At 39.4% G+C, this 27217-nt stretch overlaps 1 protein-coding gene across 2 annotated transcripts in view; it reads right to left on the reverse strand.

Annotated features, from left to right (window-relative positions):
• The window catches only part of RAPGEF5 (Rap guanine nucleotide exchange factor 5), a 159782-nt gene that overhangs the window by 12816 nt on the left and 119749 nt on the right, over positions 1 to 27217 (reverse strand). For both annotated transcript variants that reach the window (XM_074537290.1, XM_074537297.1), the window contains exons 12-23: positions 22284 to 22362; positions 21023 to 21167; positions 19062 to 19159; positions 18289 to 18319; positions 17277 to 17355; positions 14139 to 14288; positions 11437 to 11534; positions 9610 to 9732; positions 8238 to 8416; positions 4940 to 5030; positions 2237 to 2287; positions 1075 to 1162 (exon numbers count right to left, since the gene is read on the reverse strand). In XM_074537290.1, coding sequence (XP_074393391.1) covers positions 1075 to 1162; positions 2237 to 2287; positions 4940 to 5030; positions 8238 to 8416; positions 9610 to 9732; positions 11437 to 11534; positions 14139 to 14288; positions 17277 to 17355; positions 18289 to 18319; positions 19062 to 19159; positions 21023 to 21167; positions 22284 to 22362 — 1212 coding nt within the window. The remainder of the gene's footprint in view (positions 1 to 1074; positions 1163 to 2236; positions 2288 to 4939; positions 5031 to 8237; positions 8417 to 9609; positions 9733 to 11436; positions 11535 to 14138; positions 14289 to 17276; positions 17356 to 18288; positions 18320 to 19061; positions 19160 to 21022; positions 21168 to 22283; positions 22363 to 27217) is intronic.

Below are 27217 nucleotides of genomic sequence, written 5' to 3' on the forward strand. Positions count from 1 at the left end.
CTGGTCTTGGAAATGACCTTAATACAAATATGCTTGATATGGAATAAATTCCATTGCATTGTGCAATATTCTGGGAATTAATAACCTTGGCAGCATCTCCTTATGGACCACTGTACTGAAGGACATTACTGCATTAATTTCAAAGTCTTCTTGCTATCTCCAATTCAAGTTAAAGATACAAATGCTGTCTAGGTGCACATTCTTACACACCAAATTGTAATGCTGTGCAAACATCATTGCTACAAGTGACTTGTGTCTGCTGCTTTTGTCTTCAGGCAAGAGGTACTCCAGAACACTTTAAAAATTTTGATTTTGAAGCCTTGATAATTGTATCCATCTGAATTAATGCAAACTCCTTTGATGTGTGCAAAGAGGGGAAGTGTCTGGTGGCCCCCAAACTGTCGCTAACTGATCTGGAGAACTGCCTTCAAACATTTCACAGCAGCAGGTCGGAATAAACAGCCTAAAGAGAACACTTTCAGAACACAGGAATAAACAAGTGAATTTGCCATGTTCAAAGACTAGGCAATTAATAATTAATGACTCCAAGACAATGGAATATTTTAAATACATGCCACTTAATTAGTTGCCCAGCTCATTGCATTAGCAAGTAGTTGCACTTTATTTTAAGACTTAAAAAAAAATTTATTTTAGATAGTAAGATTTTATTTATCTCTTTCAGACCTATAAGAGACTTGGAAATCCCCTCCTCTAGGAGGGAGGCATCTCCCAGCAGGCACCTCAGAGCAGCAGTATGACCATGGCCACTGGCTCAGGGGCCTGCAGGGCCACACTTCCCAACTGAAGGGGATGTGGCCAAAGCAAAAGCACACAGCTCTATCCACACTTGACAGGACACCATGAAGTTTTAAGACCTGTGTGAAAATTGGGATCTTCCCCCTGTCTTGAAAGGGAGTTGTTTATTATCCAGACCAAGTGCTGCCTTGTCAATACCACTATATCTGTCACATACTCATCTTAAGAGCATCCAAAGGAAAAATTACCTTACAGAAGGCGGTTAAAATCACTTATTTTAATTAACAACAGTGAAGAGCAGCCAAGCTTTAACATTACCTTTCAGAAGTAAGGGCATGAAGGGGATTTTTGGAGATTTCATTTTCTTGAATGCATCTCTGTAAGCTTTGTGATTCAGAGAAGGATCCTACAAAACAATTTGAGTAATAGACAGAAAAATCAATAGGCTATAAAAAGAGCAATTCTAAATCCATTACAGGCTTATGATCTGAACATGATTTAGATATAAAAGGTTTCTTTGGGATGCAAGGTAGCTAAAGGTTTTCTAAGCCAGCTGACATGCTAAACTGAACAGGAATATAAACAGTGAAAGGAACAAAAGCAATTATGTTCCTCTAGATGAAGCAGTGCTAAATTGAGAGGAAACTGCAGAATAGATTCACTTGGACTGCTCTTTTAATTTCCCCACAAATTTCTATTAGGAAAATCCCTTACTATATAGCAGAAAATGTATCCCCGAATGTATTGCTGATTAACTTCTTTAAAAAAACTAAAAAAAAAATCACCAAATAGCAACAAAAAATCCCAACAAAAACTGCTTTAAGATCCATGGAGCATGCTGGAGACTTTCAAAGAAAATAAAGTAGCATGTTTCTGTGGCATTGTGTAGGCAATTCAAAAAGTCATCTCAATTTCCAATGTAAACAGCAGCTCACACAGACTCTTTAAAACACATTCATTTATAATGAACTCCAAGTACAGAAGCATGACAGCTGGTAAAGGCTGCATCTTCTGTTCCCCGTGCCAGGCAGTGATCTTACCATGCATCCACTTCCGTGACAGCCAGAGGAAACATTTGTTTATTCTGCTTTGATAATGCTGACAAAGACCCTCCAGCCTCAGATTTTGACATTTGTTTCTTTAAAACTTGAGCTGGTCTCTTTTTCTCCTGATCTGCAGCATATTGCTTCAGATAAAGGTTGATTAGTTACCAGGGAAAACGAACAGCTCCCAAATTGATGCTGGTGAAACTGCATTTGCCTCTCTCTGCCCTTCCTCCCTCTGTCAGGGACAGAGCCTCTCTCCTTTTCATGTTTGCAGACCACCCTGGAGCTCTGGAGAGCCACGTGGCCTTCAGCAAATCACAGATCTGACATGACAAGTCCAACTCCAGACAATAACAGGCAGACTCCAAACAAATTAGGAAGAAGGAAGGCAGGTAAATCTAGCAATGTTCTTCTGCTGCCAACATCATACTTACCGTCAAACTTTCAAGTTCAGTGAAAAGTTTCTTGAACTTCCCAGGAATTTTCTGAAGTGTTGGAAAACAGAGAGGGAAAGAAAAAAAAAAAAAAGAGAGAATTCGAGTTAGGCAGAAAAATGCTGAGGCATTTTCTTTTCCATGAGACTGCTCTGGGTGAAATCCCTGCTGCTGAAAGCACCGACAGGCACTTAACCCCAGCTCCTCAGCTCCCAGGGCCCTCATTACAGACCATGTTCAGTGCAAGGCCAGCATGGAACTGGGCCCTGCAGCCTCATCTTGGGGACCTGCATCCTTCTAGCATGGAAACTGCTTGTTAGCAGCTGGCTTTACTTTCTTCCCCAGCTTCCATGACTAAACATCCATATCAAGCTAGATGCAGTAACACAGGCTGAGAATTCAGAAACTGATCACATTCATGTTAAAACATTTCTTGTAATCAATCTTGCCCCAGAACTTGGGTTCTAGAAATTGACAGGTCTCACACTCGGTGCTGTTTTATACCTCATGCTGGTGCTGATCAGGGTTAATACTGGCACACACCGGTGCCAAAGTGAGACATTTCCTTAATGAAATGATTACTCTGTCTCTGGTATCTGCTCCTAATCCCACAGAGAGGTGCATAAAAGACTTTCTAAGGGAGCCCAGGCACAAACTACTGTCTTGCCCCTCATGCCAATACCTGCTCTACTCCACAAACATTCACTTTCTTTGTCTCTAAAATGCTTTAATGGATTCACATCACTACACTCAGAGCAATTGTTTGCAATTTAAATTTTCATGCTGGTATTTCAGACTTGAAGGATGGTGTGTGGACCTTAAAGCCTGCCTATTTTTTCCAGCCATAATAGTTAGTCTAGTAAAACAGATCCCCTCTTAGTACAAATCCTGTCTTGTCTTTGTCCTTAGATCCTGACAGCCACAGTGACATGACCAAGAGAAAAGAGATTTAGAACAATTAGATTAAGTGGATGTGTACGATTAAAATGCTAAAATGATTGAACATGGAACTGCAATTGCATTTTTTTCTATCTTAAATAGAGGAAAGTGAGGCTTATTAAAGCAGTGGATACTGTAGGAAAAAAAGTAGAATATACTTGGGAGCACACTACTTGTTCAAGAAATCAAGTGCAGAGCCAATATGATTTAGTCTAAATGGCTGCTTAAATTTAGGTTCTTTCATTTACATGTGTAAGTAATTATAATTAATTTAAAAACATTGCTCTACTTTCAAGAAGTCACATTACTAATGCAAATAACCTTCTGCTTTTGAAACTTCCAGTGCAATGAAGTTTTACAAACAAAAAAAAGAAAGGATGTGACTTGATAAATATTTTACACACAGAAACGTGACATATTTACAGTGGTACATATGCAGAGGCACTCTTTGTTCTGACAAGCAACACATTCTGCTCTTCCTGAGAGAAGTCCAGGGGCAATGCATGATCTCCAGAGGCCTCAGCACAGAGCAGAGTTCTGCGTGGCTCTGTGCAGGAGAGATCTGTCTCACTGCCTTTCAGACCATACTTGGTCTCTTCTACTCTCCTACCAGAGCCCAGAGAAATGGAATGAAGGCAACTTAGCAGGAGGCCAGGGCAAATGCTCCCCAGAGAGGTGTTTCAGAGATATCAGAGGCAAGGGTCCTGTATCATTGTCCTCAGGTATGTAGTTTTTCCAAAACTTTTACTTTATCTCTTATTGAAGTCAGCTCTTCCTTGCATATCTGAGTCCCTGTAAACAGTCACTGTCCTTGTTTCTGTGTGTGTCAAAGCCTCAGACACACAAGTGATGTTTCCCTATGTGTGGTTCCAGCTGGGGGGGCAGACTTTGCTCTGGACAGTGTCAGACAGGTTTGTAAGTCTCTAGTGGCCCTCTGGTCCCAGCTGTTGGTGCTCAAGCATATCTCTAAGGCAGGAGATCACAGCCCTTCTCTGTCACTCTGTATTACAGATTGGTATGTTTGGAGTCCTGCCCACCTGTGGTGTTAAGGGCATGAAGGAGGGATAAGGCTTCGACCCACCAGGCTCAATTTCTCCTTCCCCAGTATTTGGATCATCAGCAGATACAGGAAACTTGCAGATACTGTAACTCAGTATGCCATTTGGATGGAAACAAAGGGAAACAAAAAAATCACAACAGAAATACAGATCCCAGTGGGACCCTCCTTTAAACACACTCATGCTCTCTGTAGCAACCAGTAGCTTTTTAAGCAAATAATCTCTGTTCCCCAGTATGCTCCTTCTTCATGGCTCATTTCTTAACTTATTTGTTCAAGATGAGCAGCTGCAAAAATAAAACTGATGAAAGACAACAAAAGAAGGTTTATTTCTACTTTGTTGTTTTGGCTTCTTAATTAAATCATTCCATAATAAGGTATTGCTTGTTTGGAGCCACCTTTGTAAGACTTTCTGTTCTGGCATCTACTTAAAATGCTAGAATAATTCATTTTGTTTTAAGGGGATAAGATCTCCATGCTTTGTTCTTATTTAAAACTCTGGAAGGAGACATTTAAGTGGTTTCTTTTTTTTAATACCTGCATATCTAAGGTTTCAGGTCACAAAGAATTTTCTCCACCAACATTTCCTCCATGTTTGATTTCAGCATGAAAAAATATTAATCAGAAAGAAAAGGTAATTCACCAGTATTCAGCATTTGTGCAAAATGGTTTTGACAGTGTCTGAAAGATATAAAGATGTGTCTTACCTCCCAGGTCTGAGACAGCCGGCTGACAGATGCAGTGTTGAGACCCATAACAATTGCAAAGAATGAATTCAGATTTCTTTGGGCTTTACAGCTGAGGAATGAAAATATGATTTTTTTGTACTCAGAATCAGCAAGAAATGGAATGCACACGTATCCTAGGTTACTGAGTCTCATTTCACCCCTCAGCACTAACATACAATCATCTTCCACATAATGAACTCATTAAATGTCCTCTCATAACCACCTGCAGTCTAGGTGATGGGGTCTCTAAGAAGTTTTTTAGAAAACGTTCTACTGTCTCATCAACCCTGTTGTTGGCAGGTTAATTTTTTTCCCTTTGCTGTCAAAAGTAATTTTCCCTTTTCAATGTTCAAGTTACTCCCAGCTGTCCTTTACCATACAGAATAACTCCTTGACTTCTATTCTGTTGTATAATAAATATTTTCATCTTCTTTTTCATCTTTTCTGTAAATTGTACAACATAGGTTCCTCCAATTTCTCTTTGTAGTTGTGGCCTGCAATTTGCTTTTCCATATTGTTATTATCCTTCATTGAATTCTATGTAATTTATTTTAACTCATATTTAACTCTTATTTCCTTCACTACTTTCTCATGTAGTGAGACAGTGGGGAGGGAAGAAGAAATATAATTACTGTTCTACATTCTTATGCAAGCATAAAACAAACAGCAAATTATTTATTTGGAACAGCATCACATTTTGTCCTTTCTTTTAATTTGTCATCTTTTATCACCCAAGGACCTCTGTCACAGTGCTGTTCTTTACAATCATGCATTTATTTCTTCAGCTCAGTATTAGCATTCTGTAGCTGAATTACTTGGCATCTATCTAAATTAAATCTTATCCTACTGTTGTTTGCACATGCCACTAGACTCCTTAGATAATTCTTTTTTTTCTTTTCCTATCTATCCTCCAGTGCATTTGCAATCCCTCATCATTTTTATTGTCTGAAAATCTGGTTAGTGTTCAATTTACATATGCCTACAAACCACTTACAGCTAGTACTGGTTCTAGTACAGGTCCCAGTTTGCTCAATTCCTCTATTTTTTGACATTTTACTGTATACAATGAGACCATGCTTATTTCTAGTTCATTAGGAAACTTGAAATCCTGTAATACTGAGTCCTTTAAAAGAAAAATATTGCCCTGTGTCTTGCAGATTTTTGGAGACCATATAAATATATGGGTGCATTTGTATGTGAGAGTGCAAATACTCTTTTAAGACAATTTAAAGTTCCACTGGCTTCACTGGGATTTATCATCCGTACATGCCAAGGCCTTAGCCTGGAAAATGGCCAGAAGTTGTTACAAGCTTTATAAAGCCTGCCCTTATCACTGTGTACTATCTTGAGACAGTGTATTTCTCACTTCACTTCAGCTGTCTTGCAGTTAATCCTAACTTTGTTGCTTAGATTCTTTTTATCATGAGAGCCAGGCAGCTCCCAAAGGCAACTCATTTCAAACCAAGGAAGGTGTCCAATGCAGCCTGCATGAGCTGTCTGTTGGGGGGACCCACTCCTCACAGCCAGCTGTGCAGAGAAGGGATGTCTCTCACAGCCAGACACTGCTAGCTTGGGGAGCAACAAGGCTGCTCTTGTAATCTTTTTGTTCTACCCTTACATTGACTTGTTTCTTTAACTCCCCAGGATGGTTTTTTTTCTAAAAACATGCTAATTAATTTTGTTTATTGAACCGCTTGTCTTCTCTTTTAGACTACTCATCAAAATAAGTGAATGGATTTGTTTTCCAAACACTCTGTCTCCCTTATGTATTGACACGCTTGTGTAAAATGCGTTCCTCAACAGCAAAGCACACAGATGATGAACATGAAATCTTAGTCCTGGTGGTTTCCTGACCAGACAAAGATTCCTGGCTGAACCAGTGAGCAGAGAACAGGGAGCAGCCAGCGCTGTCCATAGTTCCCTCCCTCTCTGCCTTAGTCATAAACAGAGCCTCCAGCAGGAGGGTTGCTTGGCTTGTCTCATGATGTGTTTAGCACACCATCCTTCCACCCTAATTGCTCCTCTCTCATCAACTCTTCCAGAAGTGATGAAATACAATGGGGTGTTCATTTAGAAAGCAGCTTTTATGACAAAAAAAAATCCTGTGAAAACTACACATTCTCTTATTTCATCACCTACATTCTCCAGTGGTGGGTGCTTCTGCAATACATGGGGAGAGCCTGTCTACTGTTTACTGACAACTGTATTTGGTCTCCATAACTTTGGCTTTTCACTTAACAGAATAGGATCCATTAAAATAGAGCAACACTTTAGTCTGGTAACAAATATACTCTTATTCATGTAGGACTGACACAAAACTTTTCCTGGTGTGCAAATTAATGCTACAATGGTGCAAGCAAGCCACATGAAACCAACCATTTTTTGATCATGGGTAGGGTAAGAAATGAACATATTACTGGATACCACACAACTTGCAAACTAAATCGGATCACATTTATGAGTTACACTAGATTAGATTAGAAGAATTAATTTCTCTAAAGGCACTGCTTCAGCAGAGAACAGTCCTCTGTAAGTGCCTTGCAAATTAAATCAGCCCAGTTGATGAAGGGAACAATTTATACATTTTCCACAACCATGCATATTCAAATATTGCAGAAGACCAGAAAGTGGAGAGAGAGGTGAGAAGGATGATTGCATATATTTAAATTTCTCCATTTCCATTTCCTTGGTTACTAAGACAAAGAGTGATTACAGAGAAAAGAAGGCTCTATGTATAGTATATATTTGTATGCTCTTGCAAGACATAGAATAAATGCCAGTACTACCCAGTAACAGTGAAAGTCAAATCTAACATGAAAAATAAGTGAAAGAGTACTACAGAGAGGATTACAGGGGGCAACAGCTTATTGCAGTTAGGTTCCTCTCTAGAGGCAGGACTTTCAAGTTTATAACAGAATGTTTTGGTTTCTCTATCTAGTCATGAGTGACTGTTCTGCTGCCAAAATAGTTCTGTCATAAGGTCCTCAGGTTATCTCAGCTCAAAAGGAGCTATCTCTGCACCATCAGGGATGTTGCAGCTGGCACTGCAGACACAGCAGCTAAGCTGCCCAAGGGAGATTTGAGTAGCACACACTCCACCATGCTCGTTTTGAGCAGGCTCTGCATTGTTATCTATGGACTGTTTTATTTAGGAATGCTAACTACACTATCAAAACACAGGATGATGAATTAGTTTTCCTTCCTTGCCTCTCTACCTACTTCTTGCCAAACAAACCATGTGAACTCAAGGATTTCTGTTGCAACACCAGCAACTTACTGGGCAGCAATCTTGATGAACTTTTTCACAAGCTGCACACGTTTGCAGAGCTGGCTACAGAGGAGTATCTCGGTGGCGACCCAAAGCTGGACCTCGTTGCATCTTTGAAGCAGAAGACTGAGATTCTCGGTGTTTTCAGCACTGCCCTGTCTGCTGAACGTGAAGTATATCAGCTCTTGCTGCAAGACATTGACAACATCAGTAGGGATATAGAAACAATTTAAATATAAATGAAATTATTTAAAACTATGTTTTTGAAACAAGGTTTGGTCACAAATGGTTATTTTTTCATTATCCATGAGCAAATCACAAATGGTTCAGGTTTGGCTTAGCAAAATCTAGAGACTTATTACAGAAGGCAGGTGGACTGGAAATCTTGCAAGATATGCTCTTCTTGTTAGAATTCCCAAGGTTCAATTTCTGGCTGTAGCCAGGTACAAGACATAAACAACCTATTTCTGTATTTCATCACTTCTGTTCCAGTATGAAAAATCAACCATATCAAACCACTGCAGAATTTGAAAAATTTCTATTCAAAATTGTTTCTGTATTAGCCAATTTTTAATCAATAGAGGTGTGGGTTTGATTTCTGTAAAAAAAACAAAACAAAACCCAAACATGGCCAGTTTCAAATTTAAAGTGCCTAAACTGAATAAAAAACCAAAAATGAAAGAAAAGGAAAGCATCTGGTGAACAGCAAGGCAATTTCACATTCATTTTCTCAGAAAGCCAACATGCTTGTCAGTAAATGGTATTTTCAAGAGAGCTTTTCTACTGTTAACTGTGTATTTTACTCAGCAACCCAAACCACAACCTATCAAAGTCATTGAAACAACCCAATGGGCCCTGAAGTGCACTATTATCTCATTTAATAAAGCTTGTCCAGTATTCTTCATCTCACTGCAGCCTAACAAGAACAGGGACAGTGATGTGACCATCTGAATTGCTGAAGCTGTGAATTCTTTTGCGGCTAAAGTGATATGAAAGACAACTATTTGTGGAGTCCCAAATTTACTGAAACTTTATCAAGTGCATAGGACATTTTGCATTTGTAACACATTCACAGAGAAAGTTTTTAGAACATAATCATGGTCTTCTACTCTTTTGAGGCAAATCTCAATAGAACACATCAGGTATACAGGGAACATATGAGATGCCCAAACACAGGAAAGTTACAAACCTCTGACAATTCTTTTCAGTCTCAAGGACTGCAGGGTAACTCTTGAACCTGTGACCACGACTGAGAGCTGCCAAATCATGTTGTCATGACAGTGAAGCAAGCAACCAGGAGTACCAATGCTCCAAAATCCACCACAGTGATGCAATGCTGCATGACAGTAATATACCTGGAAGTGGATGTGGTGCTTCTTACCTCATGAATTGCATTGAAGAGGCTCCAGTCAAAGTTTGTTAGTTCTAAGGCAAGATCCCAGGTGTTAATTCCCAAAATCCTCACAGATCTTTGCTGCAATTCCTCATTTTCAGAAAATGGGCTCTAAATGAACAGACAAGAGCAAAACAAATTCCTCAAGAAATGCCAAAGGTTCTGCAATGAAACAGTTACTGGACTAAGGTACCAAACAGAGCTGAGCAGGTAATCTTCTCTAAGTGCACTCTGAGGGCTTTTTTCCCCACTAATCAAAATGAAGGAGCTATAACCTCTTTAATAAATAGCTTGAAATGGGAAATGGGTCAATAGGATCAATGATTTGCTTTGGAGAGTCAGGCTTTTTCCCTCTCTCCTTCTCTCTCTCAACCTTGAATATAAAACACTGGCCAAGCAGAGAGCATAATGAAAATAAAATCCCTCAAACTATCAGAAAATAAAATCTAAATAAAATCATTCTAAAAACACATTGGATTAAGAATAAATGCACATAACTTGCCCTCTAGTCCACTTTTACAAATAACAAAAATCCATATATTTTATGATTAATCTACCCCAAATGTAATCAGCAAAGAGTAAAATGCTGTGAGTTCTGATTCATAAAAGTTACTTAGTATATTACTGTGGAGTGCTGTGGTATTGCTGGCATTCAGGGTAATTTGACATTTCAATTACTAGCTGGGATTTTCAAGTTTTGCATTTCTCTTGGCTTTTTTAACCTCATCAGTCTGAAACTTGGCACATGAACCATCTGCCAAAATGGAAGATTATTCTTACCAGTTAAGCCATTACTTTGGTGCTATATTTCAGATACAGCAAGTTTTGAAATCCTTATTATGTAACTAATGAAACTAGATTGGCTATCACCTGTCTACACTGGAAACCTTCCCTTAATATTCACATTTTTAGAGATGGCTCAAAAGCCAGAGATAATGGGGATGACAGATTACAATGATAGTGGCATGTCAGCTCTTCAGGGCACATTGATCCCACAAAATGTAAATAGATATTTCTCATCCTGAGGATGAATGCACAGATCCTAGAAGTACTGACAACATGCACAAGTCAGCTGTGATACAGCCCCTACTCTTTCTGGAAACATCTGCATAATTAGCAGAAAACTACTGGAACACCAAAGTGCCTGACCATGCCTGCCTCACTGAGGTTTTGGGAAAGCATGGAGGGAGGGAGGTTGCAATCCTGAAGACAGAGGGAAGGATGAGAGAGATCTGCTGCCTCTCAATCTGCTGACATTCCCAGTGTCAGCAAGAGGATGGAGAGACAGACAGACATAAGGAAAGGAGGAGAACACACTCCCAGTTCTACACACCAGCTGCCACAACACAGGGGTGACACTGATGGGTCTTGTGGAACTCACACAACATCTATTTCCACATGTAGTAATTCCAGGGAATTTGTTCACCACTTTGAATGATTATGTACCAGCCAAAGTGCCACAGAGGCACAAGGCAGGGAGGGGAGGAAAGAGTCACAAGAGCCCTGAATAATCCTCATCCCATCCATTCTGGTACAAACACAGGTCAGCTTCCCCAGGCTGATGTAGATTGCAAGATTTAAGCTGCACAGAAGCTTTGGTTTATTTAAAATTGATGAACAAATTCCATTACTGTTCAGTCAAATAACTGCTGTTAATGAAAGATTTTTTTTTTAAGAAATAGAGCAGCTCAGTAAGCTTTACTAGGGAAGCAAAAAATAAATTCTGCACTGCAAAAACCCTCTGAGAGGAATACTAAGGTTTTGATTTAGAGTCAGACAAACAAAAAATGGGAAATATACAATATCAATCCTTACCAAAGAATCAGTCAGATCTTTTCGGTATACAAACATACGACTGGATGACTCCAAAGATTTTGAGATGGCCAAATCATTTGGTTGTAGCGCATGTTTTTCTGTAAAAATAGCAAAAACCCAGAAGTTTCAGAACAGGAATAAAAGCTGTACATGAGAAATAAAGGTACAATTGTATTTGTGAAGCCACATCAACCTCTTAGAAGGTAACTAAGCATCAAATTCAGTCTCTGTAGGGACCAATCATTTCCACCCTGCTCAGGCAATATAAAGACAAGATATGTCTGAGGGACTAGAGCACAAAAGCTTCCTGCTTTTGCTTTCAAACTGCATTTCACATAGAACAGAAAGAAACACTGAAATCATCTGGTCTAGCCTGCAATGCCTTAAAGAGCATTTAATTTCAGCCCAGTGTATCTAGTATAAATGTAGTGAATTTTGTAAGAGCAGAGTGTCTCAGCCTCCAGACACTGAGCTGTTCTGTGTCACTGGAGACAAAACCAGGGGTGGAGATTAAATCAGTAGCCACAGCCAGTGAGCAGGAAAAGAAGTTTAAAGGATTCTATCACCATGAAATTCACCCCATGGAGCAGAGCTGCATAGTCCTTTGTAACACAGCATTTATAGTAATTCTTCCAGACTTAGAGCAAATAATTTGGGAAATAGCTGAGTAAAAGAGCAGGACACTGGTAGCAAACAGAAAGGACTTTTTTTTTCTCCAGTCCAGAGTTCAGCTGGTTCAGCTCTGTGGAATCTTGAGTGAACTAGAGAAAGGCGGGGGGAAAAATAAAGCAAAACTTCAAATACAGCTTAAAAACTGCCTTGCAAAAACTGTCACTTCCTGAGGGTTCCAAGTAATCCTCTGGAGACCAGATACAAGGTAGACCCAAAACTACACCAAGAACACTGACAGGTACCCTGGACTCTGCATTGCCCATGAGGAGCAGAACCAGGAGAAGTCTGAGAGCCAAATATAATTTCAGATAGTTTTCCCTTTTATCCATGCTCACTTATCCATTGATGCACAGATACATTAGCTGAACTATAATTATGTTTTTTCAAGGTAATTTTGAATGAAGAGCTTGCTTATCCATTATTGTACTACAATAAAAACAGGTTCTCCAATGCTCATACTGCTGCCCTCCAAGTGGATGAAACAGTTCTAAGTCACACAAGTAGGAAAACACAAAGCAGAAAAAAAAAGCAGAGCAGGTTGGTGTTTATTACTTGCAGTACAGGATGCATAAGAATACTGATATTGTTGTATTTCAAATTAACTCAGGCAATGTAACTAAATAACATTTTAGGGGTTACAAAGATCATGTACAAATGGCTTTCCTACTATACCTGCATTTTATTTACTGTCTCTCATTGAAAACCAAGTGGCAACCACTTCCATTTTGTGGCTTTCCTGGGAACCAATATAGTGTGTTTCATTATTTATGAATGGTTGGTTTTCTTTAGCTAAGCAGGCAGTTAGAACCAGATTTATTGCTATCAGAGCAAAACTTGACCTGCTCTTGAACGGGAGAGAAAGACCTGAAAAACAACAGCAGCAGAGCGATTTCTCAGTGCTGTGAAATGCACTGAAGGTGAGTTTGGGCACACACAAGGGTAAAAAGAATATGCCTGAAAGTGATATAGCCTGGATGGCCAGGACACTCATGTGTGATGCTCCCAATGGCTGCTCTGTGCCCAGGGTCTCAGCAATCAGAGCAGGGCACCATCTCCCTGACACACACATCAGTGCACTCAAAAATAGGTTTATTTAATTGAGCTTCGCATGGGGGGAGGAAAAGTGACCTTCCAGTTCTGAATCAAAGGTACAAACAGAACAAGCCAGCACTTGTGTGTATTTCATTTAACTAGACTGACAAAGTAGTAGCAATGAGTGCTGTAACTTAAAAGACCCATCCTTTGTCTTAGGGGGTCAACACCAACTAATGTTATCTGAGAATACTGCCAAGATATTCTACACTCTTAGTCCTTTTCTAGATCCAGCTTCACGGTTCTATGCACTTAGTTAAATTACTTCCAAAAAACACCACAATGATCAAAACAATCTGACCAAGGAGCTTGAGATCTGCCAAAGATCAAAGAAGATCTTGGGACTTTGGCTGGTCCCTAGTAACACTCCACGATCACTATAGCCTTTCTTAAAAAAAGACAATAAGCCCTTCTATTTAATGACTAACACTAAAACAATAGGCAAAAGATGTCAGTTGCTGCTCACAAAATATTGCTGAGATTGCTTCCAGTATCTTAATTGTGCAAATACATGTCTTCCTCCTTTCAGCTCAAGAATATTTGTTACCTATGCCATAAATGAGGAAACAGCCATGCATATAGTATTTGCTATTCCCGTCTCCATTTTCAAGGCAAACCATGCCTCATTGCCTTCAAAATTAATTTAAATTCCAAAATAGGAGATTCATCTGTGAAAAAGAAATAAAACCTTGCAATTCTGCTGAAGACTGAGAGTTCTTTACACTCCCTTCCCAGCCAGGAGATGCTACATCCCACAGTACCCAAGAAAGAGCTGTTGCCATGGAAACAAGTCTCTGGGAAGCAGCTCCTCATTGTTCCCCTGGTCACCCAGCTGTGGGCCCCCAGAGGAACAGTTGTATCCTTGCATCAGAAAATGCCAGGCCTCCCTTACCTGATGCAATAAAAGGTGAGTAGTCAGATGAAGGGAAGTTACTCACCACCAGAGAATGAGACTGTCACCAGCGCCAACTCCTCCTCCGGGTACTGGATCTTCTCTGCCACGATCTTCACAATCTCCTGAGCTGAAGTTGACACTTGAGCTTTCACACTGACATAGGAGTGCTCTGTTATATACACACGGCAGAAAACTGCACAAAGGAACAAAGACATGCTCAGCTGTGGGCAGAGATACCTGAACAGAGCAAAGAGCAATCTTGCAGACCCCACCACAGCAATGCCTCAGCTGGCTGGCGGCTGCTGCTGCTGGAAGGGCAGTCACTGCACCCTGACACAAAGGACATGAAACTAAGCAGAAACATCACCATTTTTCCCCTCTCCACTTCCTCTCCCTGAAAAATGAGAGAGGCAGGCAAATGGAAACATAGGCTCCCACAGCAATATCTATTTAAGATCTCCTACCCTGAGGATTTGTCACAGACAACTTCCTTCACTGCCTATCTTCTTTGAAACTCAGCTGTTGCCATTTTTTCTCCCTTCATTTTAGGTTCAGATAAATCACTGCCCTTTCAGTCTACTTCATGTCTGCTGCAGAAATTATTTTGGACCTCCATTTCTACATGGAACAGGAAGCTTTGCAAGAACATTGCTTCCAGGTTTTCAACCATTCCTGATAGCTTATCTGTCTAGACATCTGAACTACTTGCCAGAGTATTTCAGCACCAGCAGAGATGGCCCAAACTGCCATACAGTCAGTTCTGACAACTCATTTCTTGAATCACAAGCAGCACATATAAATGGGACTGGTTTGGAGAAACTCACTGGGCTCACTACTTCCACTGAGGTCCATGAGCTGGTTGAGCTCTGGGAATGCTGTGGTCAGCTCAGCAATCACTTTTTTCTGCTACAAAAAGGGATGTACACTCTTTCTGCCTGCCAGAATTTTAGGTTTACATCTTTTGCAGAGTTTGCCCTAGCTAGTTCTTTGAAATACGGCTGCCATACTTAAGTGGAAGAAACTGAGCTGCAGACTTGCATAAATATTTTGAAAATTACATCTGCTAATCAGAATCGTCACAGTTCTTAGTTTCACACTCACTTCAGTGCTCATTTAAACTTTCAATTTCCTTCTCCTCTAGCACTTCTTATGCTAGACAGGCTGCTACCATGCCAACACAGGACAACTTTTCTTCTCAGGAACTGTTATATTTTTTTTATTATCTTTATTGACAGATGTATGTAGCAATAGCTCTTTGCTTGTCCTACAGATCTTCATGGCTTCAGGGCACTTTCATTAGTGAAGACTATGCCAGAAGCAGTTAAGAACTCTATCCTTGAGAAAAGGGTTTTTTTCCTGTTGTAGTAAAGAAAAAATGAATATGAGAATGAAGGAGGAACTTAACATTGATTATTGAGGGGAAACATTGAGGGGAAAAAAAGCCATTTGATTTTATAATTCCTTTTTAACCTGTCTCTGCTGACAGAGAGTAAATGAGATGCTCATTCTACGGCAGAATATTTTATCAGAATAGATACACATCATGAAGATGGAGACATCCAACTGCACTTTAAATTACGAGGTAGAAAAATAAATTTTAAAAAATCTGATAGGAATATTTGGACTCCATGTGCAAACTGACACACCTTGCTTACAGTGAATTTGTTTGACATGTCCTCTTGATCATTTGCAAAGGGACAATGACAGCAATGTCATTTTATAAATGGGCTATTGATTTATCCTTCTTTTGACAGTGAACTAAATCAACCCACAGGTCAGATGCTCATGCACAACCACCATAGTGACTCTTCCCCTCACACCCTTCCAACATCCTATCTATGGTATCTCTTGGGATGGACCACATCATCTGTTCCAGGAGCCTGTGCTGCTCCTCTGTCAGAAGGAGGGAATGCCAGAGGGAGGAAGTAGCCATGGGCTGCAAGCTGCCCTGGTAATGGTTGCAACAGAGGATAAAACACATCTGGTCAAGTGGCACAGGGCAGCTGGGCAGACCCATCCTCCACAAGCACCATCAATCAGACAGCAATCCACCACACATGTTAGATGTCCACCCTCTGCATCTGTCTCTCCCTTCCCCAACTTCACTCTGGCTATTTCATTCCTTCAATCCCATCATAATCCATGGCTTCTGCTCTCAAGCAGTGAAACAAAAGCAATTTAACTCAGTCAGGACTGGCCTTGCTGGGTCCTGTCCTGGTGGCTGTCCTACCACAGTCACACAGTCTGTCCCCTCCCTTGCACCAGCACCCTTTCCTTTCCAGTCACCCACAAGCTGTGTCCAGCTTCAAAAACATAATGAGTGTGGAGGTTCACATCCACAAATAACATTTTTAGAAGAAGCCTTGGTATCATAAACCTCAAAACCCCCTACATTTGAAGCACAAAAAGAGGATAATCTATCAGCAGCACACATTGTACAAGTCTTTTGACTTGGCGTAGAACGAGCTCAGTTTCTATTCTGTCACAAATGAGCACTAAAAATACACTGACTTCAAGTGAACTTCTGGAGTTTTGTTCCCAGTAAGAAATGAAGATCTACTGTCAAAGAGCCAGGTAGGAGGTCCTTCTGCCGTTCCCTGCTTGTGTACACAGTGTTCTCCTCTCTGCCTCCTTCCTGGCTCAGGCATTGCAGGAGGGCGACAGCCTCACTGCCTTACAGTACCAATGGTGAGGCAGGGAATTACCTTTGGAAATGGCTGGCATTAAAGTGAAGTGGCACCTCACACTCCACACAGAGATGTTTTTGAGCAGAGAAGGAACTAAGGCACGTTCACAGAGCTGGCAGATCCTGGCCCATTTCATGTGACAGGCTTATTCACTCACCTTTCACAGCCAAGATATAGGTCAAGAGACCAAGAGCATGAACTGGAGCAGAACTAATGCCTGGTGGATGGGCTGCCAGCACACCTGGGACATGCACAGGACTGTGACAGGGGTGCTGGAGGAACCGGACAGGGAAAAAAACCCCTTGAAATATCATGGCACTGCTGAGCCCTGCCAACCAGGAGGAAGAAGGAAAACTTGTCAAATATTTCTTCTTTTGTGTCCTTAAGGTCTTGTTCAAAAGCTATATGTCAACTAAAGAATATTTGCATTGAAGTCCTTTTGAAACAATTGTATAGCTTTCCAGCTTTCCCTCCATTCTTTCATTTATACTCACTTTCTTCTGTTTCATTCACAGTTCCTCTGTGCTGCAGCCAGTTCTCCTTTACACTGAACTGGGGGAAAAAGGTCTTATTCTGTGAAGGAGTGGAAAAGAAACAAAGGGGAAAAAAATCAGAGATTTTTTGCATCCCTGCTGTTTACAAAGCAGTAATTCACAGAATGCAGCATTTAACCCATATGTCTGGCCAAAAGGTTTCTGCATAGGAAGTACACCCACCCTTTCTTGGAGCAGTAAACTGGGAGTTGCCTTACTAAATAATGGCCAAGGTGGGGATTTTGGAGGAAGCAGGACATGCCAAGGCTAAGCAGCCTGCACAATTCAAGGTTTTCTGTATTCATGTTCAGAGCCCGTTTCTTACACACTTCTTATATACATTTCCCATGTAGCAATCAGCCTATTTAGCAATTTCACTACAATCTCATGTTCTGCTTTCCACATTTTTGCAGGAACATTTTAAGCTTATTACACACTTCACCATCAGCCCAGTAAAACTGACAAACACAGCAATTCACCTCTGAGCAGTCTGTACACCAACTTTTCTCTGGCTGCAACTTCTCCCTCCAGTCAGACAGACAGATTCATGTTCCTCTCTTTTTGTCTGTCCCTGTCACAACAAATCCACCCTTTGCTTTGTTTATGTGACATCCACGTGAATGTCTATGTTCAGCCTGGTTTGCCCAGCTTACCTCCCTCTAGCTCTGTGGGGGCACCCTCCCAGGCCTCTCCTGAATTTTGACATCTCAAAGCATCTTGTTAGCATGCTAACACTGTCACAACCACTGCAGGTTAGCTCACACTGCTGATATCCAGGATGCACTCAAAGGAAAAAAAAAATGTTCCTTAAGCAGCTTTGCAGGTCTAAACTCACTGATGTGTCCTGTAATGTTTTTGGTCACCAGTCGTGCTCAGTTAAGAAGCCAAGAAAAGAGAGAGAAGTGGGCAGAGGGAAAAAAAAAAGTGAGATGGTAAGTTAACTAGCTATCAGCAACAATCAAGTTGGCATTACCTTTCGATGAGGTGAATACTCATCTACAGTGCTGAAACAAAAAGGAAAATCACAATTATTCTTTCCAGCCAAAGCTTAGGAAAAGGAAGTTTTAGCTATAACAAACTTTACAACATCAGCAAGTTTTTAACAGTAAATGGTCACTGCAGAAAGGCCCCAGAGGTTCTTCAGGAAAAACTAAAGGCATCTGGCTCAGCCAAAGAACTTTCCTTTGACTTGCATAATAAAATAATAGTGAAAAGCAAGGCTGCCAGCTCATGAGCTGCTGGAATAGGTAAACACAGCAGTCAGAGTCATCCTCAAGTGCACAGCTCCTCCCACTTCTCCAATAGCCAAACCATGGAAACAACCTCCATTTGTTGGAAAAACATGCCACTGAAATATTTTTAATAGATGTCATATTTAATAGTAAAATAATAACTCAGAGATGACTATTCCAAGTGATTTGCTTCTCAGTACTGCAGAGAGCATGAAGGTACCATCTGAAGTCACAGACTGCAACTTCTGAGGGAATTTTTGCCAGCTTCTTCACAAACTATTGCTCTGTCTGTAAGTAATCCCAAGTGAAATTGATGGGAGTGAGTGTTGAGTCACAAACACTGCCCAACAAGCATCAGAAAAAATGGAATAATCTAGCCTTAGTTTTAAGAAGAGATGATTTGTAAAACTGAATATGCCTATCATCACTTCACTGAATTACAGAAGGATAGCAACAAAAATAAATTACACTCATAATAAAAGAAGACTTGATCACTGACACAATCAATACTTACTGACGGCGATGCATCCCAAGTATCTTCTGGAATTCTTTCAGGTCCTTCTCGAGAATGGGATACTCATACACATCATCTAACACATTTCTGTATATTGTCTACAAAACAAAGCAGTGCCTTAGCACACCTGACAACTCAAACATTAATCTAAGGCATCACATCAGTGGTCTAAGTCAATTCAGGCACTATCCTACTAAAACAAGTTTTATCATTATGTTTATGCAAAACACGTAAGGAGAGAATGCTCCTGTTTAAATTTACAGACTGGTCAATATTCAATATTCTTTGCAAAAACACTCTTACTTAGTACTGTGTACCAAGCAAGAGGGCAAAATTCTTGTACTATTTTGTCTATAAACAGGAAAATTTAAAACACCACTTGTGGCTATTACATAAAACCTGGTTAGGTCAGCATAACACATTCTGAAGCATGACAGCACACTACACCATCATCACTTATCCAAAATAATAACAAATAGGTTCATCAGATTAAGACTTTTAAAATGGCAAATATTCTACTTTACCTTTCCTCACATTTGCATGCATTTTAAACTGAGTTGATGTCTCCCACTAACTCCCATAACTCTTCCTAGCTGTAAACTAACACATAAATAAACCTTAATTTTAATTTTGGGGGAAGACATTGTCATGATTGAAATTCTAGGAAATATTTTCTCTACAGTTTTTCTGCATCTGCATGTAGATCCTTCCCTTTCCCTTCTAAGAAACAAGGATCACATGCATGAGCTAAGTCACCAGGTTTGCTTTAGCCTCCACATTCAAAGATTTCTGCATGAACTATTTTAGCCTGTGACCCTGTATGTTGGTTTTGCACGTGTAACTACAACCATCATTAACATTATTGCTGTTTATACTACACACAAGCTTCCAGAAGAGGAATTGTGAGACAGTGCACAGTCACACACCTCCATGGCCAGAAAGCCCTGCATCCAGACAGGTGCAACTCAGTGTGACACAACTGATGCCTGAAATGATGTCCCCTTTCCAGTACAGCAATACACACCTAGTACCAAAAAGCAAAAATCCTAAAGTCTCTGCTTCCCTATCCAGTGTGTACTACTTAAAAAACAAAACAAAACAAACAAAAAGAAGGAATCTCAAGATTTTCTCCACGTTGCCTTAGTCTTGAGCAAGTGACTGAAGAGATAAAAGACCTTTTAGAAGATCTCCAGTTGCAGACAAAGAACCTCATCAGTAAAAGTGTAAGATACTGCAAAGTCTCCTAAAATACCTCACCTTTCAACCAGCAGGGAAAAAATACATACTGAAAAAAAATCAGTAACCAGATTGATTTCAGGTTCACAACAACAGTGCTATTTTCAACTTAACAAGGGCTTAACTAATTAATTAGTAAGAGCTGTTGGAACTCATACAGAGATATGAGAAGAACTTTGCTAACAAGTAAGGAACACAATTTTATTTCTCAAAAATACATAAAGCTATGCTGCTCTCCATGTCCACCTAGCAAACACCATGGAATAGGATTTCATTCCTCAGTCAAAGTAGCATCTCCTACATCACCTCAAATTCTCAATGTCCATGATCCTCTGGATACTGACTGCAGACCCTATTCTGACAGACATGACTGGTGTGTCCAAGGAATGTCCACATCTTTGTAGTTTTATTTCTTACCTTCCCAACTTTTCCCATTTTCTAGTGACCACGGGAGTTCCAGAAGTTTCATATGTTAAAATAATGCTTTTAATGTTCACTGTATTGACCATACAGGATTTCTGTTCAAACTGACTATATTTAAGGCATTTAAAGAAGTCATATGTAAACCATTTAAAGAAGACATATGTAAATCATTAAAATTATAGATTTAATGGAGAAGCCCTAAGTATGAAAAAATATGTTTTATAGATTTTCCTGTTGGGGCTTTTTAGACACAGTATGTAATTAAACAGTAATGAAATGCATCACAGAAATTGTTTCAATACCTTTAAAAATTGTTTTAAATGCTCATCTTCGTGTAACCAGTCTTTGTAGAGAGAAGTCCATTGAGACACCAAATGCAAGACTTTTCTTTTCCTACAGGACACATCAGAGTCATCTTCTTTCCCTTGGTGGTTCTTAGCACAATAGGTGCAGTAGGTTAAGGAACATATAATAAGAACTCAAAGAAACTTCAAAATTAACTGCTGGCAAAGAGTTTGCAATAATCTCATTTGCTAAAGAAAGGGTTTTTTTGATTGCATTGCTCAGTTTTAAATATTTTATACTGTCTGGAGCTTTAGGAGTTTCATAACTTTTGGGAATGAATTCTCAGTAATAGGAATTTCAATTCATCCTCTGTGCCAAGAGGATTTTTTTCCCCTTACAGATTAGAGAGGTGAGTCTATAAAAGTAAAATCAATTCAAAAGGAATTATACAATGTTCAGTCATATATTTTCTGCAGAACTGAGAATGAACTTTTGCCCTGCACACTGATGCCAATGTGAATGTCTGTGGGAAGAAGGGCGAAGCATAACAATAACACAAAAATCAGGCAAAGGAAGTCAGTTTCTTTTTGTCTGTACAAATTATATTACCTGCAGAAGTGACTCTATAAAAATTTTTTACAAAGCAAAATATTATTTCTACCATTTCTCTCTATTCATAAGGCAGAAGCACCAAATGTCCAATGATAACCACTGTATACACTGTTCCTGTCTCTTCATGGTTCTTTGTCCTGTAAGGGAAAAAACTGATGGTTTCAGCACAAAATTTAAAGATGGGGAAAAGATTTTAAAAAAACAAGCAAACAAACAAATGAACAAAAGGTTCATTTTATAGTCACAAGTTTATTCAAACATTGATCCATAGCTTAGTAGCTTATGCAAGTCATTAGAAATACAGGAAAACAATTCTATCTCAAAATGAGCTAAGATTTATATCCTGTATTAGATGATACAAGGAGCAGAGGCTGTAAAATTCTTTACTTTTTCTCTTTGCATATTCTGTAATATATTATGCACATGTAGGTATTCTATGAATTAACATAACCTGGGGAGGTTTTAACCCCTATTTAAATTCTACCTTGTCACCATTATAAAAGTTTATTTATCTTCAAAAAAAGCTGACATAAAATTGCACTGTTGCTATGAGTTGAGGCATTTGTCTCAAAACCAAGCATGTATCTTTGATATAAGGCTCAACATTAGATAAAACTATGAGTAAATGTGTGACCCACTTGAATACAACTTTCAGTACAAGGATATTGCCTCAGAAGGGCCTGGCACAAGTCATCAGTCGTCATGAAAACCGTGTATGTGAGAAGGAAATCATCCAGGAGAGTTTCTGCAGAGGAAGACAAAAAAAGCCCAAGGTACAATACATTAGCAAGAGCAGGAAGAAAGTATCTACTCCTGTTACTGTGCATGGCAGGAACAGGACCCCCTCCCTTAAAAAACACTCCAAAAGAATACAGAATACATAAAGGTTTAAGTTTCAAAAAGTTAACAATGTGTTGCCACTACAGAGATCAGTTCCTTTACTTAACAAATACATCCTCAGCTCCCAAAGCACCAACAGGAACAATTATGCACAAAATAATTCATCATAGTTCAGGAACCAGTAAGAAAGAGTCCTTATAACAAACACTGCCATCCTGGTTACCTCAGCTGCACACAAAGCAGCCTTCCACACATTAGCTTGTTCTGGAAATTCAGAAGAATAGCTTCTGGTAATAAGAGAAAAAAACTAGGATTGCCATGAACTGTGATTAACATCTATGCACAGTAGTTGAGAACCACAAAATAAATATACTCAAACGTTTAGATGGATGTTCGGTTAGTCTTGTGGGCATCACTGTAAGTGCTGAGAAGTTTTCTCTAAGGTTTGTTCAATTGCATCAATGAAGTTTTTTTCTCCTCCTGGTTTCTATCGGTGTTACAAGACCAGGCTGGAGGTACTTGCTAACAGACCAATGCTACACACTGAAGCTGTTAGCACCTTGGGTTGTCGGGAGAACCAGGCAGTTTAGGATTTCAGTGTAACTTTTTCATTCCTCATTCCCATGTCACACTATTTTTAGGATTTTTCCAAACCTTTACAGCACACATCACTGAGGTGAAAGCACTAGGTTTGATCTTGGGTGACAGGGCTCAAGGTAATCTCATGGTGTCTTCAAAACCCCAGTGGCAGAGTGGAGATAAGACCCAGCCAGACTTTTCCTGGAGATTTGCTACAAAATTATATGGGACAACCATCAGAGATGGCAATAAAAGAAAATTTGTCTAGATTAAGATACTTATTTTTCCCTCCTGTGAAGAGGCCATACATGACAGGTTACCTGCACAGTGTCCAACATCACTATATTCAGGGCTTGCCTGTGCAAAGCTCTGAGCATCCTGGTCTAACTGAAGCTGCTTCCAGCACAGGTTGGATCCAACGGTTTCACAGCTCCCTTCCAAATGAAATTATTACAAAATTTGTAAACAAATTTGATTCTAATTTTAGTAAACTACTCATGCACGATGCACGATCTAGAGTATTTGGTTCACACAACGAAATCTTTACTGCAAATAGACAATGTAATTGGTCTCGGTAACCACAAAAAAAAAGTTTCTGTTTCTTCCTCTGGTGGTTTTTTTGGTGGTTTGTTTGGTTGGTTGGTTTTTTGTTTTTGTTTGTGTTTTTTGTTGTTTTTTTTTTTCCAAATCGTAAGATTTCCCTCAACTTTTGAGGGATTCCTTTTGACTGTATTTTTTTAAATTTCAGCAAACACATTGTGTTTCCTTTAACAAGAGAACAGCTCTGGTTTTTTTCAGATAAGAACAGTAACATGGACAGGCTGAATAAAAAGTGATTTCAGTTATACTGTAGAGCAAAAATATTTTACCAGTATAACCAGCTGGTATTAGTCAGCATTATACTAAGTTGTGATTTAAGTGGTGGGTTTACAACTGCAAACACTAAGGGCCAACCACCCCTCACATGAGAAAGACAAGGCTGAGCCTTGATTTCCATATCCTGATTTTCTCCCCATTTGTGATCTGTTCCAGTCCAAGCTAGTGTTTTTGTACAAGTGTGCAACTGAGAGTTTCCCACCAGCTTTCCACAGCAAGACTGCAATTTCAAAATTATTTAGACCAATTTCCTTTACAGCTGCTTTGGACCTTATCAGTAAATTATTGATCCCACAGCTGCAGTGCACAATGGCAATGAGAATTCATCCATGTATCATTCAAAGACAGATGTCACATGGATAAACATGGATGGATAGCTAATGACATCCCACCCTGTGAGTCTAGGACCCAAAATACCTCCAGTCTCTTTTAAAAAAATTAAAATAAGTCTATCTCACTTAATGCATTTAACAGTACTGGTCTAGAAAGAGTCCTGATCTAAGGAGGCATAGGTTAAACCCCTTGCACTCAGAAGCAAAACAATTAAACTCGTTATTCTACTTAACATTGGTAAAAATGGTGGAAAGTATTATCTCTGCAGAAAAAGAGTAGTTTGTCTCAGTAAATGAAAAGACATGGTGAACAGCTTGTTCTCTATCTGAAAGGTCATCTATTCATTCTCTTGCACGTCTTTTGGATGGTACAATGAGGCTATTAAAGTTGGGGGTTTCACAAACATTTATTTGGAAACAGCTGAACTTGGAGTCAACAAACACATTTTAGTTCTTTATTGAACTATGTGACTGTGCTGTGATCCTCACAAAGTCAAAGAGATGTTTACACCAGATTATTTCCCTAATTTCCTACCCTATGTAAGTGATATCTGAGTTTCAGCAAAACACAGCCACATGTTCGGAAAATAAATTAACTCCTTGTTGAAGCAGAACTGCAATATTATCAAAGAACTTCTCTCTTTTCAAAAGAGTGTGACTTTATCATAATAACTAGTGTTAAGCAAAGACTTTTATGTTTATTGTTATTACCTGATAATCTGCTTTCCATATGTCAATTCTTCCAGCATCCCAAAATGTTGGGATGGAAAGAAAGACTGGTTTTACTATAATGTCAGTTTCTTGGGTTTTTGTTTTCTTTTCTTGCAAGAACTATGTTATAGACATCATTAATGCAATTCTCTCTCTCTCAAAAAAAAACCAAAACAAAACAAAAAACCAGAACAACACAACAAACGAAACTGTGATGAAAAGTCTGGAATTGTATGTTTGCTCAGATAACTTACAACTAGTTTTAAGCCCTCTGTTAATCCCTACGTCCTTCCATTCACAGTCTGGTTTCTAACAACCCCATCAAAACAAGGTATATCACTCAGCCTACTCAAAGTTGCACATATGTATATGTAGTGATTTCTTTTATCCTCTAAATGCAGAAGAAAAGTTAATAAATTATGTTTTCTGCAGCTTGTGTATAGGCTAAATTTCTTCAAATTGCCTCTGAATATATTTAGAAATTTAAACCCTAGAGGAATGTTTAGAACAAAAAAAGTCTGGATTATACATGTGGTCCATTAATAGCACCACTCATCCGTTAAATTACTTTAACAAGTAAGCAATGAAAGTGCTTTTGCAAGATTAAATATCTATTACCAGACATCACCTAAAGACTTAACAATAATATTCATATTTTAAAATGTCTGAACTAGCATGTAGGTCTTTCCCTGAAGTCCTACTGTTCACTGTAAATATCTTCTATATTTTCTTCCTAAATGCCCTGTAATTTAAACTCATTCCAGAATATTTCTTCATGTCATAGCAGGAACACAAAACCTGAGGGTGTACTGACACTTCAAAAATAATTTGCTCAAAACAAACAACTGCACATTTGTCAGACACTTTTGGACATTAATATGTGTCCACAAATAATGATTTGCTGGTCTTAATCTACAAATGGAGAGAAAGGGTAACCATGAGAGGATTTATTCACAGCATATTATTCATTCTGTTACTAAAGGCCACTAGAGCAGTAAATTTGAATGAGGAAGAGCTGTGGCTGTACAAGTCGGGCTGACAATTATGAACAAAAGTCTTTCTGAGATTTTTCTGTTTAGTCACATTTGATTTAAGAGTTACAAAAGGCAATTCCTCAATTCATTAATAATTTAGAGTTCACCATACCCCCACTCAGAATAGCAGTGAAATGGATACCCCTTTTAAAATTTCACTCAGTGTTCCAGTTTCTGCCTAAATTTGTGACAATTTTTCTTATCATTCCTACAGAAAAAGTTTTTCTAATGTTTGTAGCAATCAGGGAGAGAAAAATTCACAGTAATAGTTGGAAGAGAAAAGACATTGGAAGGGAAATCTTAGTGCAAAAGCCTATGATGCTATATTTTTTCTCTTCATGAATTTTTTATTTAAACTTTTTCTTCTAGTCATCAACCTAACTCTTCTTTGTTCCCCACAATTTTCTTTTATTTGGCTAAGCAACTGTTACAAAGTCTGGAGTTAAACTGCAGCTATGGAATATTTCATTTCAAAGACAATTTCAAGCATTTTAAAGCTTCATTAAGAAATGCAACAGAACCAACATGAGTCCCAAGGCCTCCTGTTCTTGCAGCTCTTTGGGGGCAGCCTTAGGCAGTAATCTCACCACACCATTTCTGTGTGAGTTCCATAGGCATAAAAATAATAAAGAAGCAGACACTGTGCTTGTTTGTTATTAAATAATCCATTTGCACCAGCTTCTGCTGAGACAGTTTCTCCCAGGCTATGAGCTCCCTCCTCCTCCCAAGTGAAATAAAGCATGGATACAGCTCTGCTAGGAACAGTTAGCACTGCTCCTCCCATTCCTCTGTGATGGAGAAGCCCCTCTGCAGGATCCAGGGTGGCTGAGGTTAGAAAGAGCAGTATAGAGACACTCTCACCCGTGTGAAACACCCAGGGAACATCTGCTTTCTCTGGTTCCTGAAGGAGCCAGCAACACATCTACATGAGACTGTATTGTGTGTACAGGGAGATGACAGCCAACAGCAACAATGGCTGTCATGCAGGGGAAGGGGAACCTAGGGTCCCAGAGACAGGAAACGATAAAATATTTAGATGAACACATCATGTATTCCCACCTACTGAAAAACCAGTCAGGATTCTCTGCTGCTTTCTGTGTGCCCACCTACCTCTCTAACAGGAGAAACCCTTTCTCTCTGAGAAGACAGCTCTACAAATACCAGCTCAAAGTGATGATACAATTACCAATGACAGGAGGAAAGAATGGGTTTGCACACCAAATATGAT

The sequence above is a fragment of the Zonotrichia albicollis genome, chromosome 1, assembly GCF_047830755.1.
Source record: "Zonotrichia albicollis isolate bZonAlb1 chromosome 1, bZonAlb1.hap1, whole genome shotgun sequence".
Lineage (NCBI taxonomy): Eukaryota > Metazoa > Chordata > Aves > Passeriformes > Passerellidae > Zonotrichia > Zonotrichia albicollis.